The 22,043-nt window shown below is 39.5% G+C and overlaps 1 protein-coding gene across 6 annotated transcripts in view; it reads right to left on the reverse strand.

Moving 5' to 3' along the window:
• TADA2A (transcriptional adaptor 2A) overlaps window positions 1–22,043 on the reverse strand; it is a 45,051-nt gene that overhangs the window by 22,384 nt on the left and 624 nt on the right. For 4 of the 6 annotated variants that reach the window (XM_067020795.1, XM_067020798.1, XM_067020796.1 and 1 more), the window contains exons 2-6: window positions 20,069–20,195; window positions 11,847–11,953; window positions 10,398–10,457; window positions 3,064–3,155; window positions 658–815 (exon numbers count right to left, since the gene is read on the reverse strand). In XM_067020795.1, the coding sequence (XP_066876896.1) occupies window positions 658–815; window positions 3,064–3,155; window positions 10,398–10,457; window positions 11,847–11,953; window positions 20,069–20,093 (442 nt within the window). In that variant the 5' untranslated portion in view covers window positions 20,094–20,195. The remainder of the gene's footprint in view (window positions 1–657; window positions 816–3,063; window positions 3,156–10,397; window positions 10,458–11,846; window positions 11,954–20,068; window positions 20,196–22,043) is intronic. The other 2 variants (XM_059048655.2, XM_067020797.1) reach the window with 1 other exon arrangement.

Raw genomic sequence — 22,043 nt, forward strand, 5'->3', positions numbered from 1 at the left:
CAGAACTTAAGTATTTACCCTGTCTGCTTCAGCTCCCTTACTCCTTTGGACCAATCTCAATTTACAAATCCCATCCAACTGACAGGCAAAAAACCCCACTGGATTTGGAGTAAGCCAGAATTGAGTCCAGGCTCTACTGTAATATCCACTAGTCCCATGACGTTGTACAAATTATTTAACCTTTCTGAATCTCAGTTTCCTTGTGTGCAAAACAAAAGCACTTGCTCTGCCTGTCTCACTGGGCTGCCATGAGGAAGAAATGGTCTAAGGCATTTGAAAACAAAGTGCTAACATCCAAAGGGCTATTCAAATAGGAGGTATCATCAGGTTTTGAGTTAATCACTTATGAAACTGTTTCCAGAGAGTATGAGGAAAGAGTGGGGAAAGAAAAACATTCATATTTCATTACTCGTGCTCTGGGAGTCATTCAGAAAAGATGTCCATTCATAATTCATCATGGGTTTGGTTATGTTTTATTAGAAGACCCATGAGTCCCTAAGTCACATGAGATTTTAAAAAAAGAAGACGAAAAGTTCGCTATTATTACCACAACCAAGTGAACAAAAATAACAAATTGCTTCTTGGACTTAACACTGAGATGATTAATTATAATAAGCTAAATACTGAACTCTCTTACTGATATAGGGAGGTACTTACAGTGAAATGGAATGGCTGTGTCAGCAGTTTTTGCCTCCTCTGCTTGCTTCAGGTTTAGCAGGGTGGATGCAAATAGAGGGTTATTGATGAAATGCTTCATGTAGTGCTTCTCACACTCCTCCTTGGTCTTGGTGCACATTTGATTGGCTACATCCTGCCTAGAGTATGGAAAAAGAGAGAAGGAAGTAGTGCTTTCATTTATACATAATGGTCAAAGCATGGTTTGTTCTTTCCATATTTTAAGTCCTACCTATATAATGTCTGGAACTTGACATCTCCAAACTGATATCATGGAGCTATCAGCAGAACATTGGGACAAATATAAACATAGTACTGGTGCAATCTGATGTTCCAAATCCTGCTATTCCGAGATACGGAAACAATATTTTAAAAGTCCTTTCCTGGGGCTTCCCTGGTGGCGCAGTGGTTGAGAGTCCACCTGCCGATGCAGGGGACACGGGTTCGTGCCCCGGTCTGGGAAGATCCCACATGCCGCTGAGCGGCTGGGCCCATGAGCCATGGCCGCTGAGCCTGCGCGTCCGGAGCCTGTGCTCCGCGATGGGAGAGGCCACAACAGTGAGAGGCCCGCATACCACACACACACACACACAAAAAAGTCCTTTCCTGGACTTCCCTGGTGGTCCAGTGGTTAAGACTCTGCCCTTCCAATGCAGGGGGTGCGGGTTTGATCCCTGATCAGGAAATGGAGATACCACATGCCATACGGCATGGCCAAAAAAATAAAAAGCCCTTTCCTTTCTATCAAAAGAAAGGAAGACCACTAGAAAATATGTAAGCTAGGCTCCACCAAAAGAATTGCTATAAATAATGATAAGCCACTTCAGAACATTCAAAAATGTACATAAGAGTAGTTTTATATTCACATGTTTTATAGTTTACAAAACACTTCACATGAACAAACATTTCTTTACTAGAGCTCTCATGACAGACCAAGCTCTCAGCTGGAAATATTCACAACATAATTTAAATAAATCCTAGTATTAACTGTGTAGTGTATTTACTATCTCAATTTCACAGATGAAAAAATGAGGCCCAAAGAGATTAAGAAACTTGCTTAAGAACACAAAGCACATAAGTGACAAAGCCACTTAATTTTTACTTAAGACCCCTGACTCCTGGCCCAGATGATGGAAAGGTATAGGTGAAATCTCTCCAAGTCTGCTCTCAACTTCTCTCTTCCACAGTACTTCACCTGTCCTTCTCCTAAGGCATTACTATGCTCTGCTTTGTGTACTTCAATCATCTGTACATATATTGTGATTCCCCTACTAGACTCTAAGCTTCTTGAGGTCAGGATACATGTCATAATTCTTGGCTCTAGCATCCTCACCACCAAGCTTAGTGTCTTACCCACAGCGGATAGAGAAATAATGGTCTTTTTGTGGTCTTTGTTGAGAGGGAAGGGGGACAAAGAGGATTAGCCTATTTTAGACAGTTAGAATGGTAGGCAAAAAGTGAAAAACTAGGCCAAAGATGACTAGCAAGCGAATGATCACTTTTTCTATCTTCTTTGGTATTCCCACAGTAAACAGTATTTTATGATACTTAATAAATGTTGAATGAATGGATACAAGCAAAATGTGAACTGAACTCAACTCTCCTTCTTCAAGGCCCTGGACGTAAGGGAGGCAGCACAGTATATTCTATTAACATCAGGATAGATTATATACACTAGGAAGTCAGGACAAGGAAGAGCTAGTTAGGGGCCCTTCACGAATAAACTACGTGGTCATAAGAAGTCATTTTAACTCCCTAAGCTTCAGATTCTTCATGAACAAAGTATATTTAAAAATGCCTCTGCTATCTAGTTCACAAAATGAAATCATAGGTGTGAAAGTACTCCCAAAAGGTAAAAATGAAAGTGGTGGTATCATTAGTAAGCAGTGTCGCCTCACATGGCAACAGCCATGAGTGCTATTCAGTTCTTGCAGGTATCTACAAGCTAAAAACAGGGAATGAGGATAGGCAGTCTGTCAAATTTGAATCTCAGGTAAGCCATGGCTGTCTAAAGTCTGACTCACTTAAATGACGAGGGCATCTACAGCCGAGAAAAATTCAGAAATCAGAAAGGAGCAATAACTAATAAGTCTAAACTTCCCCACTATTCAGAAAGGAATAACCAACCTTCCTTGTGTGGATATGTCCAAAGCAGCCTTTTAGAGCTGTCCAGTCATGGACCACTAAACATCTCATAGCCCTGTGAGGCATTTAGGCCTTGGAAAATAATGTGCAGAGGGGAAGAGGACTTGTCTCTAAGTCACGCGTCAATAGAAAAGCAACATATGGCCCCCAAACTCCTTTTTCTAAGGCTCCTCCTTTTACCCTCAACAGCACCTTCTTTCTGGAGCCCACTAGCACAGGAGAACCTTACTCCCAAGCTCTTACCAATTTCCAAAGCCACAGTCCATCACAGCTTCTAAAAGGGCCATTTCTTCTTGAGCAGTCCAGCTGGGGTCAAGGACAGGAAAATCTGAGGTCTAAGGAAGAAAAAGTCTGGCCTAAGAACACACACAGAAATGGAACCCGGCAACCCCAAATATAATCCTAATTATAGTCAAATGGCTGTCATTCTCATGGTATTGAGAGATGCCTAAAGTACATTCTTATTAGCTGTCCACATCCCCCCACCTCTACTTCCACCATTAGCTACAAGAGTCTACAATAAATACTATCAACCATAAATGCCACTGTAACTCAGGCAGAAATATATGTTTTTTAAACTTAGCAAAAAGGTAAAGATAAGTATTATAGTATGTTCCCATTTAGCTAAGAAACACAGGAATACAAATATGTATATTTCTATCATTTAAAATGCAAGAATAAACCATATATTAAAACCAAGGTTACCTATGGGGGAGGGAGGGAGGAAATAGGGTGAAAAGGACAAGGATAGAAGCTGGACCTCTCTAAATATTCCTTGTTTGTAGACTTGACTTTGAAAACATAAATACTGTACATTAACTATTAGATTTTAAAATCATAAGAATCAAAAGCAAAATGTAACAAATAAACCCATGAATTAATTTTAAGGCATAATCACACAGGAAGAAACAATCCCAAGTGACTTTATTTTTTATTTATTTATTTATTTTTTTTGGTGGTACGCGGGCCTCTCACTGTTGTGGCCTCTCCCGTTGCGGAGCACCGGCCGCGGACGCACAGGCTCAGTGGCCATGGCTCATGGGCCCAGCCGCTCCGCGGCATGTGGGATCTTCCCGGACCGGGGCATGAACCCATGTTTCCTACATTGGCAGGCAGACTCTCAACCACTGCGCCACCAGGGAAGCCCCCAAGTGACTTTAAAACACAGTAACTTGACTATATATTTCTAGTAGAATATACCTTAAGAGTAAAAGGAACTGCCAAAAAAATCTTAAACTGTTTTCAAGTAGTGTTGGTACAGTTATTCTGAGATTATTATATGTTGATATGCTGTGGGGTAAAGCAAATAAGTAACTGTACTGGTGTCGCTGCGCAGTGGGACTTGGAGCTTGGGGAAAAAAAAGAGATGTAAGATCTATGAGGCTATGTAAAACCGTGTAGTCTTGTTATTTGAATTGAAAGTTTTAGTATGGGGACTTCCCTGGTGGCGCAGTGGTTAAGAATCCACCTGCCAATGCAGGGGACATGGGTTCGAGCCCTGGTCCGGGAAGATCCCACATGCTGCAGAGCAACTAAGCCTGTGCGTCACAACTACTGAGCCCGTGCTCTAGAGCCCGCGAGCCACAACTACTGAGCCTGCGTGCCACAACTGCTGAAGCCCGTGTGCCTAGAGCCCACGCTCCACATCAAGAGAAGCCACCGCAATGAGAAACCTGGGAACCGCAACGAAGAATAGTCCACACTCGCTGTAGCTAGAGAAGCCTGCGCGCAGCAACGAAGACCCAACGCAGCCAAAAAAATAAAATAAAATAAATTAATAAAATTTAAAAACAAGAAAGTTTTAGTATGAACTCATGATGTTATTTGTCTTAAAATAACAATTTCCTATATAGAGAACTAGTGATTACCAGTGGGGGAGAGGGGGGCACAATACAGAGGTGGAGGAGTGGGAGGTACAAACTACTGGGTTTAAGAGAGGCTACAAGGATGTATTGTACAACACAGGAAACACAGCCAATATTTTGTAATAACTGTAAATGACGTGTCACCTTTAAAAATTGTACAAGAAATTTTTAAAAATTCCTATCACTGTTCAATGAAAAGGTCTAGAAAAAATGACTAACACAGTAGCAATTAACACTTCTAGTACCCAGTATGCAGTCTCTAAATACAATTTCCCACTAAAGGAACCAGGGCTCCTTGAAGAAAAAGGCAATTCCAGGTTTGGGTAGGAAATGTACAAGATGAGACTGGAACATTTCGTTACTCTGGAAAGCAAAGAAACTCTCAAAGACGAAAAGAGTCCTGTCAAAAGGATTCAGAGGTCAACTTGTAGAGGCTCCCACTGACAAAAAATGGAACATTCTGAGCGTTAATAAGAACTGCAAAGGATTACAACACATTAAACATTCTAAATATCTAGAGGATGCCAGGGAACCATCTCATACTTTCAAAACTAGTAAATAATGGAAATAATTTATCCTGCCCTTCTGTACAAACTTTACCTCAGGGTGACAACACAGATAATGAAATTTCTTTTTATAGAATTATTTAATCTCATAAATTAAAAGGAGTGATAGAATTGAAAGATAACTGTATTTTGCAATCCCAGAAGATCTAAACAATGATCATGAATGAATCTGATATAGCCAGTATATATTAACTACTAATTTGTAGGAAACACAGAAGTCAGAGGAACATGTTAATCAGCAAAATCTAGACTGCACTAACATCTATAAGATAAACCCAGATTTTTAAACAATCAAACTATAAGAAACAAGAGAAAGAGTGAGAGAAGGAGGGGAAGGAGAGGGAGAACCCACAGGATAAATATATGAGGCAATCAACTGGAATGTACAGACTATATCTGAATTCCAAATAGCACTGTAAAAGGTAAAAGAAAAATGATGATACCACTACACATTCATGATACCCACTAGAATACTAGGATATCAATGACAATAACAAAACTTGGCAAGCATGTGGAGGAATCAGAACTCTCATACACTGCTAGCTGAGGTGTAAAGTGATACAACCATTTAAGGGAACTTTTTGACAGTTTCTTAAAAGTTAAATAATCATTTATATTATGACCCAGCAATTCCACTCCTAAGTGTTTACCCAAGAAAAACGAAAATATATGTCCATAGAAAGCTTTATACAAAAATGTTCAAAGCAGCTTTATTCGTTTTATTCTTTCTTAAAGTTTTTAAAAATTAATTTATTTATGTATTTATTTTTTGGCTGCATTGGGTCTTCGTTGCTGCGTGGGCTTTCTCTAGTTGCGGCGAGTGGGGGCCACTCTTCGTTGCAGTACGTGGGCTTCTCATCACAGTGGCTTATCTTGTTGCAGAGCAAGGGCTCTAGACACGCAAGCTTCAGTAGCTGTGGCATGTGGGCTTAGTAGTTGTGGCTTGCAGGCTCTAGAGCACAGGCTCAGCAGTTGTGGCGCACAGGCTTAGTTGCTCTGAGGCATGTGGGATCTTCCCGGACCAGGGCTCAAACCCATGTCCCCTGCATTGGCTGGTGGATTCTTAACCACTGCGCCACCAGGGAAGTCCCTAAACCATGAAGTTTTGAGGCAGCTATTAGGGGGCAACAGATAACTGAAACACCATTTTCTGTATTTTAGTATATGCTTGAAATTTACTATAAGTTAAAAAAAAAGTGACACAAGACATCCTCAGATCACACGGGCATTTAGAAATTGTTCTATCTTTTGTTAATGGCAAAAAAAAAATCTGTGATCTGTGAAATTACATTACTAATAAGCAATACATTTTATCTGAGCACGTACTAGGAATATACCTCACATGAGATATTTCGGATACGAGATCCGAAAGAGAAATTTCAGAGTCTATGTCAGTATTAAATTCAAAATAATCACTCAATCTGGAAAGTACCATAAATACAGGTAAATATGACAACTCATAGTTGAAAAGCCTGTTATTTCTAAAAGTGTATTTTAGAATATTAATTAGTCCTCACCAACTTTACTGTGCGATAAACCAGAAAGACTTTCTACACCAAAAAATAAATGGGCATAAGTCAGTTTTTCTAAAAGCTGAATCAATATTATTCAATTTCTGGACCCAATCTTGGCCCTACCAAACCAGAATTTCTAACAGTGAGGCCTAGGAATCTATAATTTTAAGAATCTCCCAGGTGATTCTTATGCACTAAAGTTTAAGAATCACTGGTATAAAGGGTGTGGCTGAAAGAGGTGCCTTGACTTGTTCAAGGTTCTAAGAATTATAAGACAAAAATAGGCAAAGAACTCAGAAATCTTGATTAATGCACCACCCACTACAGCATGAGTAACTTCCAAAAATATAGCACTGTGAGATGGCAAAAGTACTGAAAACCATTTAAAGTTTTCTGAGGCTTCATATGCAAAAAGAAAAAAGGAGAAAAAATCAAGTTTTTAGTGGCTTCATGTGTGGAAAAGCAAAATTTGGTCATCATTCCTACAGAAGGAAAGACTCTTCTTTTCCTTATCTGGGAATACATAAAGACTAGCAGAAAAAAAGAGAATATTAGTAACCTCCAAAAGCTCTACAAAATAAAGGACAGAATTCTGAAATGTGTTTGTATGTGTGTAGAATATGTGAGAAAAGGATGAAGTAAACTGAAAAGTTAGGTGGACTTGGAGTGAAACTTCATGCCGTCAGCATTATGCAGAAGGGATGGTGTCCAGAACAGCTGAAGAGAGCTCATGGTCAGCTTTCCGGCAGTGGATAACTTCAATCTACCCAAACTATACTGAATTATCCTTTAAGGAATTATTTTCACAATTCAAATGAATAAATTTGTATTCTGGTTCTAGGCATTCTTGTGTGAATCTGGGAAGAATAAGCCAACTTTCTGAAGATCTGATAACCCTGGTGAAATGAACTCAAAGCCACAGCCACTTTGACCATACTCTCCCCGAGCCCTTCACTCATTCTGCAATTAACAAAAGGGAAAAAAAATTATTCATATGAAAAAGATGTTCCACATCATATGTTGTCAGAGAAATGCAAGTTAAAACAATAAGATAGCGCTATATACCTATCAGAATGGCCAAAATCCAGAACACTGACAACACCAAATGCTGACGAGGATGTGGAGCAACAGGAACTCTCTTTCATTGCTGGTGGGAATGCAAAATGGTGCAGCCACTTGGGGCAGTTTGACAGTTTCTTACAAAACTAAACATACTCTTACCATGTGATCCAGCAGCCATGTTCCTTGGTATTTACCCAAAGGAGTTGAAAACTTACGTCCATAGAAAAACCTGTACATGGATATTTATAGCTGCTTTATTCTTAATTGTCAAAACTTGGAAGCAACCAAGATGTCCTTCAGTAGGTGGATGAATAAATAAACTGTGGTACATCCAGACAACAGAATATTATTCAGTGCTAAAAAAGAAATGACCTATTAAGCCATGAAAAGACATGGAGGAAATTTAAATACATATTACTTGGTAAAAAAAGCCAATTGGAAAAGGCTACACGCTGTATGATTCCAACTTTATGACATTTTGGACAAGGCAAAACCATGGAGGTTGTAAAAACATCAGTAGTTACCAGAGGCTGGGGGGAGGGACGGATGAACAGGCAGAACACAGAATATTTTTAGGAACATGAAACTACTCTGTATGATACTATAATGGTGGGTACATGTCATTATGTATTTCTACAAACCCATAGAATGTGTATCACCAAGAGTGAACCCTAATGTAAACTATGGACTTTGGGTGATAACGAGGTGTCAATGTAGGTTTGTCAATGATAACATATGTACAATTCTGGTGGGGGATGTTGATAATGGGGGAGGTTATGCATTTGCAGGGGCAGAGAAATTTCTGTGCTTTCCACTCAATTTTGCTGTGAGCCTGTAACTCTCTAAAAAACAAAGTCTAATATTAAAAAATGTATTCCAAATCTTATAATTAGTGAAGAAACTACTTAGAAGACTGAGGGTGTTTAGAAAGAGGCAGGGGAACGCTATACAACTGGCTGCCAAGAACTCGTACTAAGGAGCGTTTCTTTGACTAATTCATTATGGACCAGGATCTGACTCTCAGCATTACAGGCCCAGAAACTCACTTAAATAAGACTTCATAAATAATCAGACTTGGAGATGCTGAGTTACCCTTTCTAAACTTTTAAGAGACTGAAGTAGATATGCTACAGCACTGCAGTATACAGAATTCTAAAGATGTCCCCCAGTGCCCCCAAGATTCCTGTCCCCTGATTATTCAATCAAACACTAACTAGATATTACTGTGAAGGGACTATGCTAATGGGATTAAGGTACTAATCAACTGACTGTAAAATAAGGAGATTATGCTAGTGGGCCCAATATAATCACACAGCCCTTAAAAGTAGAAGAGAGAGGCAGAAGAGTCAGAGAGATTCAGCACAGGAGAGGTCAGAGAGATGCCAAGCATTTCATCAGTAACCCTCAAGGACACCCTGCCATTGCTGGCTTTGAATATTGAGAATGGGGGCCAGGAACCTCTAGAGACTAAGAGTAAGCCCTGGCCAACAACTAATAAGGAAACAGTAGCATCAGTCCTACAACCTCCCGGCAGTGAATTCTGTCAACAACTTGAATGAGAATGGAAGTAGACTGGAAGTGGATTCTCCCGCAGGGTCTCCAGATAAAAACCCAGACAGGTCAACACTTTCATTTCAGCCTTACAGAATCTGGAGCAAACCACTGAGCCTAACGGTCTTCTGACCAACAGATTGTGAGATGATAAATTTGTGTTAAGCTCCTTCATTTTTGGTTAAGTTGTTATGGCAACAAGAGAAAACTAACACATGTATCAAAGGATTAACCTATGACGTGAAATTACTGTCAAGTAGATGCCCAACCAGCATTCCTTCCTGTAAGAAAAACAACATGGGAGGCCAAATGTAAGAAAACTACTTGGTGAACTAGGAGTTAGGCTCTGATAACTGACAAAGGTACTGTATATACACCCATCAAGCATACCAGATATTCACTTTGGTTTACTGAAGTGCCCGTTCCTCTGGCTAGATATTGGAAGGACACTACCAACATCTGCCTCTCATTCCTTCTTTAGAGGTGGCAAACAATCAAATTACAGCCAAGTCTTATTCTGGCCTATAAGTCAGTCTACCTCTTCAAAGTGATTTTGTATATTACTATGTTATTCACCCTACATCCATTTTACAACTTAACTCTCTGAGGGTAACTAACTTCCCCAAAGCTGGGGAGGTGGACTGTCAGATATAAATATCACCACTGCCCACACAAACCACATAAAAATACCATTAGCCAAACACAGCGACAACACATTACATGTTTATCAATGAACTTAGAAAACCACAAACCTCTGATCCTTATATTAGTAAATCTCAAAAAGCACTTCCTTTAAATTCCTTCTAATTTGAACCAAAAAATCTGAGTATATAAAATGATTTTTTGGACTTAAATGCCTTAGAAGATCCATAAAACCCTAAAAAGCTTATTGCGCAATGATTACCTAATCCAGAAGTGGGCGAAAGAAAAGTGAGATACTTGCAGATGAAGAAAAAAAAAGACTAATTCCCAGTATAATACTTGAAAATGAAGGGAAATTCCTACAACTTCATCATTACCATTATTTCGTAAGTATGATCACTTTGATGTTTCTTGTACTCAAATCCTCGAGTGAAACACTGCAAAAGAAAAGAAAACTAAGTTACCAAAAAGCTACATTTTGAAATGCTTTCTTAAAGGATAGAAGATGGCTTGGGGGTATTTTACTCTTGTGATGAGTTTTTAAGAATTCATTTAGTTCTTGTCTGCAGCTACAACAGGAAGGTTAAGTTCATGATCCCAGTCTTTCAACGGCCCTCATAGAGAAAAACAATGATCTGAAAAAAAGACTTTTTCCTAGGACAACTCCTTTTATAAAAGCATAAGCCCTGGAAGCAGACTGCCTAAATTTGAATCCTGGCTCTTAGCTTATTTCAGCAATTCTAAGACATGTATTATTTCATATTTTAAAACTCAGAAATGTGGATTCATCTTATAATAAAAAGTATATTACAACTTCCATCAGCCATTTTTACACTTTAACATTTCTGAAATTGGGATGTTTCTTTTAATCAATAGCATCTTGGATCTGATAAAATATGGTATTTGCTGTGTGACCTTGAGCCAACTATTTAACCTCTCTTTGCCTGAGTTTCCTTTATAATATAGGGATACTAATCATAGTTACTTCCTAGGGTTGCAGTTATTATTTAAAGGTTAATTCATGCAAAGTACTCAAGATAGTGCCTGGCACAGAGTAAGCACTTATCATTAGTATTTTTTTTAAACAATTTTTTAAAAATTTATTTATTTTTGGCTGCGTTGGGTCTTCGTTGCTGCGCACAGGCTTTCTCTAGTTGCGGTGAGCAGGGGCTACTCTTCGTTGCAGTGCACGGGCTTCTCATTGCAGTGGCTTCTCTTGTTGCGGAGCACGGGCTCTAGGTGCATGGGCTTCAGTAGTTGTGGCACGTGGGCTCAGTAGTTGTGGCTAGCGGGCTCTAGAGCACAGGCCCAGTAGTTGTGGCGCACAGGCTTAGTTGCTCTGTGGCATGTGGGATCTTCCAGAACCAGGGCCCAAACCCATGTCCCCTGCATTGGCAGGCGGATTCTTAACCACTGCACCACCAGGGAAGCCCAGCACTTATCATTAGTATTGCTATTACCACCATCATCGACGAAATAGTTTGTTCCCTGGTTTGTCACCTGCCCAAACATCACACCTCAGTAAGACAAAAAACAGTGTCATAGGTTCTATCAAAAGGAATAATCCTCCAATTCTATTTCTTGTAGTCCCAATACTTGAAATTTACTGGTAAAAACAGCATTAGGTTGAGACAGGGAAGTGGAATATTCAACAGTCTATCTCATCCATCCTGCTCTGTTCCCCAATTTTTCACTGGTAAAATGTGTAATTGAATATTGATTGGAAAAAATAGACTTAATAAGGTATGGTCCTTCTGAGCAATTGATAGTCATCTCTGAATTTACTATATCCATAAAACTAGGCAAGCCTCCCCTTAAAGAGTTACCTGTAAGCACAGGAAAAAAGGAGGTGGCCCACATTCAGCACACTTGATATAAGGCTCCATGAGGTAGGAGGAGCAGCCTCGGCAAGGTGGCTTATCAGAGGGATCATCTATAACAAAAAGAAAAATATACTAGCTTCAAAACACCTATGATTATCTTAAATGCAAGACGGTGAAAATCTGCAAATGATTACACAAGGTAGTAAGCTGTGCTGAAAAGTTCAAAGAGACAAGATGAGCTCACTGCAAATAAGGAAAAACAAAAATTATGTTCCTTTTTATTTCAGGGTGGCTTTGTTCCTACCTACAGTGTATCTATCTACTCTTTTAAATAGCATTTAAGTAGATATTGCCCCTGCAGAGAAATTTACAAACACAAGTTTTAACTGGAAGTTTCATAATGCCCACAATTTATTTTCCCAGGGGAAAATAATGTCACATACTTACATAACACATATACAGTTATAGATAAAGCCAACCTGACAAAATGTTAATAACTGCTGGGTCTGGGTAATGGGCAATAATTGCTGTACTGTTCTTTCAACTTTCTATAAGTTTGAAATTTTTCATAATAAAAAGTTGGGAAAGAAAAACCCTTTAAACATGTCTTGGGATGTACTACTTTATATTTGATTTGGGAGTTAAACCCAGGACAGCTCCCTCCCTTTCTCCCACAGTAAGCAGAGAACAGAGCAGACCTTCCTCCAGTTCCAATGACAGTACTGTCTCTGCAATATTAAGGCAAGGAGTACAATCCAAACTCTCTAAAGTCATAAAAATGCAGATATGTGTGTCCCTGGCTGCCCCAAACTCTGCCACTCTTGAGTCAGGGCAACCTAGCAGAGTTGTTCTCTGTGATCAACAGAAGTCTAAGAAAACAGGCTCTGAAGGTAGAGAAGGGATTTAATCTGTTTGGCCTGGGGCAGAATTTCTCACATTCTGCAATAGCATTTTCCTTCCTAAAGTCCAAGAAACACTCTTCAAGGCACCTTTCCCTCCTGTAAGTGGGGATTATTGTTCTTTTCTTTTGCTTCTAAATGAAGACCTGGAGAAAAAAATGACAGAGGAAAGAAAGGTAATCTTTCTGGCAGTAGCTTCAAAATAAACATGTGGAACAGAAACTACCCCACTTCTCCCATTTAAAATTTTGACATGGAAGAACAAAAATTATTTTATATTAAATATCAATTTTTACCAAATTACCTTCTTCCTCACATCCTTTTCTTTTAATGATATGAGCTTGCTTTTCTTTCCACAAACTTTCTTCAACAACAATAACAACAAGAAATTGGCCAATGACTGACCTAAAGAGTTTTTAAACCCTCATGTCAAGAAGTAATTGTTTTTTAGAGAAATGCAAATCAAAACTACAATGAGGTATTACCTCACACCAGTCGGAATGGCCATCATCAAAAAATCTACAAACAATAAATGCTGGAGAGGGTGTGTAGAAAAGGGAACCCTCCTGCACTGTTGGTGGGAATGTAAATTGATACAGCCACTATGGAGAACAGTGTGGAGGTTCCTTAAAAAACTAAAAATAGGCTGGTCCGATGGTAGTGGGTTACCAGAACTTATTAACGTTAGTGTCACTAAAGTTGGTATACAACCCCCCACTGCTAAATTTGACTAGCTAAAAAAAAAAAAAAAAAAAAAACTAAAAATAGAACTACCATATGACCCAGCAATCCCACTACTGGGCACATACACTGAGAAAACCATAATTCAAAAAGAGTCATGGGGCTTCCCTTGGTGGCGCAGTGGTTGAGAGTCCGCCTGCCGATGCAGGGGACACGGGTTCGTGCCCCGGTCCGGGAAGATTCCACATGCCGCGGAGCGGCTGGGCCCGTGAGCCATGGCCGCTGAGCCTGCGCGTCCGGAGCCTGTGCTCTGGAACAGGAGAGGCCACAGCAGTGAGAGGCCCGTGTACCGCAAAAAAAAAAAAAAAAAAAAAAAAAGAGTCATGTACCACAATGTTCACTGCAGCCCTCCTTACAATAGCCAGGGCATGGGAGCAACCTAAGTGTCCATCATCGGATGAATGGATAAAGATGTGGCACATATATACAATGGAATATTACTCAGCCATAAAAAGAAACGGAAGTGAGTTATTTGTAGTGAGGTGGATGGACCTAGAGTCTGTCATACAGAGTGAACTAAGTCAGAAAGAGAAAAATACCGTATGCTAACACACATAGAATCTGAAAAAAAAAAAAAAGGTTCTGAAGAAACTAGGGGTAGGACAGGAATAAAGACGCAGATGTAGAGGATGGACTTGAGGACACAGGGAGGAGGAAGGGGGTAAGGTGGGACGAAGGGAGAGAGTAACGTGGACATATATACACTACCAAACACTACCAAATGTAAAATAGCTATCTAGTGGGAAGCAGGTGCTTAGCACAGGGAGATCAGCTTGGTGCTTTGTAACCACCTAGAGGGGTGGGATAGGGAGGATGGGAGGGAGACACAAGAAGGAGGAGATATGGGGATATATGTGTATGTATAGCTGATTCACTTTGTTATAAAGCAGAAACTAACACACCACTGTAAAGCAATTATACTCCAATAAAGATGTTAAAAAGATATATTTTATAAAAATCCAATTTATAGTTTCAAAAATTTTAGACAATGAAAAGTATAAAGTATAAGTCATCCACTATTAACATTCTGATTTCCAGCCCTTCTTCTACGTACATGCTGTGTATATTTTAACAGAAGTGGGATACCACAGATTTTATAGCCTGTTTTTTTACTTGATAATATATTGTCAACATCTTTCATGATGGTACACATAGATCTTCCTCACTCTTTTTTTTTTTTTTGCAGTATGCAGGTCTCTCACTGTTGTGGCCTTTCCCGTTGCGGAGCACAGGCTCCGGACACGCAGGCCCAGTGGCCACAGCTCACGGGCCCAGCCGCTCTGTGGCATGTGGGATCTTCCCGGACCGGGGCACGAACCCGTGTCCCCGGCATTGGCAGGCGGACTCTCAACCACTGTGCCACCAGGGAAGCCCTTCCTCATTCTTTTTAATGGATGAATAATAGTCCATTATATCTATTTAATCTAACCTAATGGTTTTCAACTGCCTCCTAGGAAGGCATTATGGAAATCTGAGGAGATGCTTTTTTGCTGCCACAATGACTAGGGAGCACTCCTGGCACTTAGCAGGCTGGGATCAGGGATGCTAGATATCCTTCAACACTCAAGATATTCCTACACAACAAAGAACTGGCCAGTCTCCTGCACACCTTTCAAATGTCCCACCAGACGTTCAAGTAGGTGAAAACTTACTCATAATTACATGACCTGGAACATAATTCCGTACTAAATAAAACAAAATGTTTTTGACAGTTTTAACATGTATTGAATTTTCCAGGAAGGCAACTGCATTACATCAAGAGGAGATTCTACCTTGTTTTGTTCAGAACTTTACTAAGAGTTATTCAAGCTTGTGGTATTTGAGTCACCAATACAACACAGGTGAATCACTGTGCATTTGTAGTTGTAATATGCACAGTGATTTGACTTATGGTTACAAGCATCTGACTAAAGGCATTATGTTTTCCACTGTAATGTCTAAACATATTGATACATATTATTATAAATTATATTATTTATTACAAATTACTTTTATTTATCTTTTATAGTATAGTTAGGGCATTATTATTTTAAAAAATTAATGAATTAATTTATTTATTTTTGGCTGTGTTGGGTCTTCATTGCTGCGCACAGGCTTTCTCTCATTTTGGCAAGTGGGGGCTACTCTTCATTGTGGTGCGCGGGTTTGTCATTGAGATGGCATCTCTTGTTGCGGAGCACAGGCTCTAGGCGCTTGGGCTTCAGTGGTTGTGGCTTGCGGGCTTACAGCACAGGCTCAGTAGTTGTGGCACACGGGCTTAGTTGCTCCATGGCATGTGAGATCTTCCCGAACAGGGACTGAACACGTGTCTCCTGCATTCGCAGGCAGATTTCTTAACCACTGTGCCACCAGGGAAGTCCTAGGGCATTATTTTTACTTCTTTGAAATCATGGGCATAGATATGTTATATTATCTATGTATTTCATTTCCAAATAGTAAAAGGGGATCTAAAAACATTATAAAAAGAAATCACTGGGTCTCATAAGATTGAGAACCACTAATCTAACCAGTTTCCTATTGGTGGATATTTAAGTTGTTTCCAATTTTTCACTATTATAAAAAATGCTGAGATCAACGTTCCTGTACACATAACAGTTCACATTTTGTCCCTCAGGATTTCTATTTTCCTAAAACTAGAACTGTTGAGTGTACAGAGGGTTTCTGATACACAGAGCCAAAATGCCCTTTACAAAGGATTCCAGAGCTTTTCTGTAACCTAGGGGGAGGGAAAGACTTTTTACCATCATTCAAACTTCAGAGGCAATAAAAGAGTAATAAATTTAACAAAACAAACCAAAAGCTCTTTTTTGGCAAAAAACACCACAAGCAAAGTTAAAAAAGCAAATAAACTAGAAGAAAGCACTTGTAAACATATCATAGATAAAGGGCTAACATCTTTAATATAGAAAGAACTTTTAAAAATTGAGAGGAAAATAAAAGACCAAAAATCCTACTGTGAAAGTCATGAAGAAATAATGAGGAAAAAAAGAGAGAGATAAAATGGACCTTAAACATGAAAAGACATTCAACTTCACTCATAATAAGAGAAATCTACACTGAGATATAAGTTCTTACCCATCAGATTGGCAAAAATTCAAAAACTTTCTTAAGAAGACTGTGGGGAAATAGGCATCCTCATATATTGCTGATGGGAATGCAAAATGGCAAAACTTCTATAGAAGGGAATTTAGCAGTATCTAAATAAATGCATCCATTTATCTTTGGACCTAGAAATCCCACTTCTAGGAATTTATCCTGAATATACACCTCCAACAATATAAGGTTATGCATTAGAACATTATTTATAACTGCAAAATACTACTTTGATGTCCAAGCACTGGACAGTAGTTGAACAAACTATGGTACATTCACATAATGGAGTACTATGCAACTATAAAAAAAATAACAATGTCTATAAAGTAGCATCGTATTTCCAGGAGGTACTATGAAGTGAAAAAAACAAGGTGCAAAAGAGCATACATAGTATGCTACCTTTTCAGGAAAAAATTAGGGAAAACAAAAGCAAAAACATATACACGTCTGTCTGTCTTTGCAAAAAGAAATAAAGGACAGATAAACGAGAAAACAATGAAGTTGGATAGCTATGAAGGGTTGGAGGAGGGGGAATGGAACGGAGTGGAAGAGACCTAGGAAGGAGCAACAATTCTCCAAATATACCTTTTTGCATAGCTTTGACTTTTGGAAGCATACTTATGTTCTACAAATCAGAAAATTAAACCACTAAATATGGTAAGGGAAAACTGAAAGCAGAACAAACAGATGAACCCAAAAGTATTTCAGAGCAATACCACAGCCACAATGAGGAGGGGGAAAAAAAGAACCAATCCAAGTAACTTATGAACATTTAACAACAGACCTTCGGTCTTGGGTGATGCAGAGAACTGCAAACAAATCCCAAACTTGTTGAAGTGGGTCTGTGTTATGTAGTGGTATGCACAGAGCAATTCTGAAATAACTCTGGATGTATTAAAAGACTGAGTAAATGAATAATCGTGCTAATGCTGGGAGCCAGGGTTTTCACTGAGGAAAGGACACACAAACAAGGAACGTGGTGGGGGTGGGGAGACAAGAACAGAGCCTAGGAAGGTGAACTGGAGGTTATCAGTGTGAACTCATGATTTCTAAGAAAGTACATCTATGGATATATGCATGTATATGCAACTATGTACATATACTGGTATATATGTACGTAGCGTACACCTACCACGTATTTCCCAGCGCTGTGGGCCAAAAAGGTCCAGATGCCAAGATATTCTAGTAGCAATAAGCAATGGCCATATCTTGGTCTCTAATGTCATTCCTTTCTAAAAGGATCAAAGGCTCCTCAGAGAAGTGGCTGATTCTAGAGCTGGGGCATGGGAGGTAGAAGATGCACCTCGAACATGTAGCCATGCCAGAAAGTAAGGAGATGCTCAAAAAAGCGATGGGGCATGTCACAAGGTTGCAAGAGCCATTTTGAAGGGGCTCACAGTGGTCAAATTAGGACAATCTGAGAACCAAAGTAAGTATGATAATGAATTATAAACCACTGAAAATAAGGGAATTCATGTGTGCATACTTAAAATAAATAAGTGAAACAGGAGGTCTCTTGATTATAGTAGAATGCTAAGTGCTAACTAGTAAATATGGAGAGAGTGCTGGATGCGGGGGAAAAAATCATTTTGCGACCATCGTAGTAAAGACTGGATCAGGCAAAAATCATCAATGGATGCTAACTAGGGAGAAATTCTGATGAGGAACAGGATACTTTATGGTCTGAAAGTGTCTCCTTATGGGTTGCTTATTAGATGCAAGAGAAAAAATAGACATTAAACAATGAAGAACTCAAACGCACACCTTGACTGGGTTTTCAAAATTAACATCACTAATGAGGAACAGAGCAAGACCAGACAAACCCAAAATGAGACACCTCTAGTTTTAAAAAGGAGAGAACGGGGCTGTATTCTTCAAAAGTGTCAGTCACTAAAGACAAAGGCTGTGGACATGTTTCAGTTTAAAGGAGGCTAAAGAGACACAGCAACTTAATTCAAGACCTGAACCCTGACTGTATCCCGTATAGGAAGGAAAAAAAACATCGTCAAGGACATTATTGAGTCAGCTGACAAAACTGGAATACAGACGGCAGGTTAGATAAAAGTATTTTATCAGTGTTATACTTACTAAAGTTGGCAACTCTACTGAGGCTAGAATGTACTGAAGTTAGAAGAAAATATCCCTAGTCTCAGGAAAAAAACACTAAAGTACTTAGGGGCCATGATATATGTCCCTAAGCCCTCAAATGATTCTGAAAAAACAATATGGAGTATGTATATCTACTTATAAATACATATATATGTAAATAAATATGTATATTTATAGATAGAGAACTATGAAAATAGAGTAAAAGGTTTACAAAAGGTGTATGGATATTCTCTGTACTATTCTTATTCTTCCAACTTTCCTGTAAGTTTGAAATTATTTCCAAATAAAATTTTTAAAGTTTAGGTTAAAAATATTAAAAAATATATTTAAAAAAATTTTTAAATTATTTTGAAAAGGGGGGAGAGAGTAGTTTCAGTTTACACTCCCAGCATGGGGATAATTCATTTAGGCTCTTTCTCTGTGTGAAAAATGAAAGATCTGAACTAGATGTATTAGAAGACTCAATTCTGTTCTAAATATATATAGGGAGTCTGATGAGAGAGTAAATTAGAGCCCCTTTAAGAAACTGCTGAGGGACTTCCCTGGTGGTCCAGTGGGTAAGACTTGGCGCTCCCAATGCAGGGGGCCTGGGTTCAATCCCTGGTCAGGGAACTAGATCCCGCATGCAAGCCACAACTAAGAGTCCACGTCCCGCAACTAAAAGGTCCTGCGTGCTGCAACTAAGACCTGGCGCAGCCAAAAGCAAAATAACTAAATGGAAGGAAGGAAGGGAGGGAGGGAGGGAGGGAGGGAGGGAGGGAGGGAGGGAGGGAGGGAGGGAGGGAGGAAGAAAGAAACTGCTGAGGAGGATACACCCCAAAAGTGACTCTCTGATTCTTCTCATTGGGACACTACTAACATCTAACAATGCATTTCTATTTCTGCCAAATCTCTTATCTTCAGAAGAAAAGAAAAAGTGTATTTTTTCCTCCATAGTTGTGGCTGCCTGGATTTACTTCACATGTACGCCATAAATCTCTGCACTGTTACTGTACTATAGTTTACTCTTAGAATACAAGTGCCAAAAAAGCAGGGGCAGGAGCATTTCCTTTATTCTACCACTGACTTTATTTCTTACCAACGTGCCTGAAATATGTTATTGATTCTAAAGAGAAATTCAACTGCTTTTTTAAGTCAAACTACGGGTTAATCATATTATGCATGGTCCACCTGAGCTTAATTTTCTTATAAGACCTTGATTGTCATGTGCTCAGTTTTGTATCATGTGTTCAGTAGTAGTGGTTGATTTTATTTTGATTTGATACTCATTCCTTTAGGATCAGATTCACATGGCTTCATCTTCAAAGTGCTTATTTTTCTTTGATCAACTTCCACTTCATTTGCTATTAATATTCACCTGGGACTTGTTCTCATGGTACTTACTGCTAAAGGAACTCAAACGGTCCATTCCCCAGTTGGCAAAGACTGCTGCTTTGATCTTCCTCAATGTAGGGCTCCTTCAAGGAGATTTCAGAACTGGCCAACACAGACACCAAAGCTGACAACCCCCCTATAAACAAACAAAAGTGGCACATGGATGAGGAAATACTTTAAAGGGACAAGATAAAGAGAACATAATGCAACTTACTCAGCTGTACCACATCCTAGCTTTGTAAGGCTAAGCAGATTAGTTTCTCTCTATAAGCTTGTCCCTCCTCTGTAAAATGGGTATGATATAATCATATCTACCATCTAGAGTTGTTGAAGATTAAATATCAAAATCCACATAGATAATGCACCATAGTGCCTGGCCCACAGTAAGCCCTCTACAAAGGCTACATATCTCTAATAAACAACAACTGATTTTCTCTGTCAGGCCTCACTTTTCTCCTTAGCCCTCCTTCCTTTGGGAAACTGACTCTCCCACATTTCATATGGCTTTCGTGGGGTTGCAAATCCCAATACTCCATCCCCCAGCTGCACAGCAGCTAAAGCAACCAGATCTGTTCTTACCGAAAGCTGAATCTTGAGTAAGGTATCCAAGGACAGAGGGCAAATTAGAGCTCATTCACTAGCCAAAGAATCTGGTCCAAGAGATCCCCATCCCCAAGGGCAGCCCAATGGTTTAGGTTTGTTTGTTTCTTTCTTTCTCATTTCTCCATCTTTCCAGTAATACTTTAATCTGAATGAACGTCTATTACTAGAAAACTAAGGAATCCTATTACAACGTACATTTTGTTCACTAATTTATTCTTTGAACAGCTATTTAATAGGTATGTACTATATACAAAGTTATCCTTTTGAAGACATAAATGAACTCGTATTTCACACTAAGCCATGAAAACATCCCCCCTCCCTCTATACTCCCATATCTTTTTTTTTTTTTTTTTTTTTGCGGTACGCGGGCCTCTCTCTGTTGTGGCCTCTCCCGTTGCGGAGCACAGGCTCCGGACGCGCAGGCTCAGCGGCCATGGCTCACGGGCCCAGCCGCTCTGCAGCATGTGGAATCCTCCCGGACCGGGGCACGAACCCGTGTCCCCTGCATCGGCAGGCGGACTCTCAACCACTGCGCCACCAGGGAAGCCCCATATCTTTTTATCTATCTCTTTTTTTGGCATTTCTCACATTCTACTTTGTGAGAATCACTTCTTAATGCATATTTTCCCCATTTCTAGACTAAATGAAAGCAGGAACTACATCAAATACAAATTTGTATGTCTTAAAGTACCAAGCACAGTGCCAAGAAGAAAGAACTCAATAAACACAAATGTAATGGATAAAGAAATGTTAATTCTACAAAAAGGTTAGTTCATCTTTAGTTCTCCTGCAGTGACTTCTTTTACCTGATAGTTTTAGCTTGGAGAATAAATCATCGTTAACTGTATGGGACACTCACATAAAACTGTCAATGAACTTGTCTTTTCCAGGGTGAACTGGAGTGGTTATCCCTCTGCTCTGGTCCCAGGAAAATGAGTTTGAAGAAAAGTGCGCTTAGTAAGGGGTACTATGCACTCAATAATGAAATAATGGCCATTTACTGAATATTTCTCATATGCCAGGTACTGTGGTATCCCTGTATGTGGATTGTCTCTGAATCCTTACAACCTTCTGAGACACGCTGCTTTTTCAAGAAGGGAAAGGAACCTCTGAAAGACTGTCACTTGCACAATGTCTTACAGTTAGTGAACAGCAGCGTCACTTCAACAGAGGTTAGTAGAGATGGTCAAGTAAAGGATGTATACAGTCTCAAACACTCCACGTTATAAGCGCAATATTGCAATAAGCGGAATCTTTTTTCCTTTCTTCACACAAGAGACATTTCTGACGCTAACATCCATGAAAGGATGGATGCTAGTTCCACATTAACATCTGCCAAATTCCAAGAAGTTACTGGGAGGAGGAGGGAAGGAACGTGAAG

The sequence above is a fragment of the Kogia breviceps genome, chromosome 19, assembly GCF_026419965.1.
Source record: "Kogia breviceps isolate mKogBre1 chromosome 19, mKogBre1 haplotype 1, whole genome shotgun sequence".
Lineage (NCBI taxonomy): Eukaryota > Metazoa > Chordata > Mammalia > Artiodactyla > Physeteridae > Kogia > Kogia breviceps.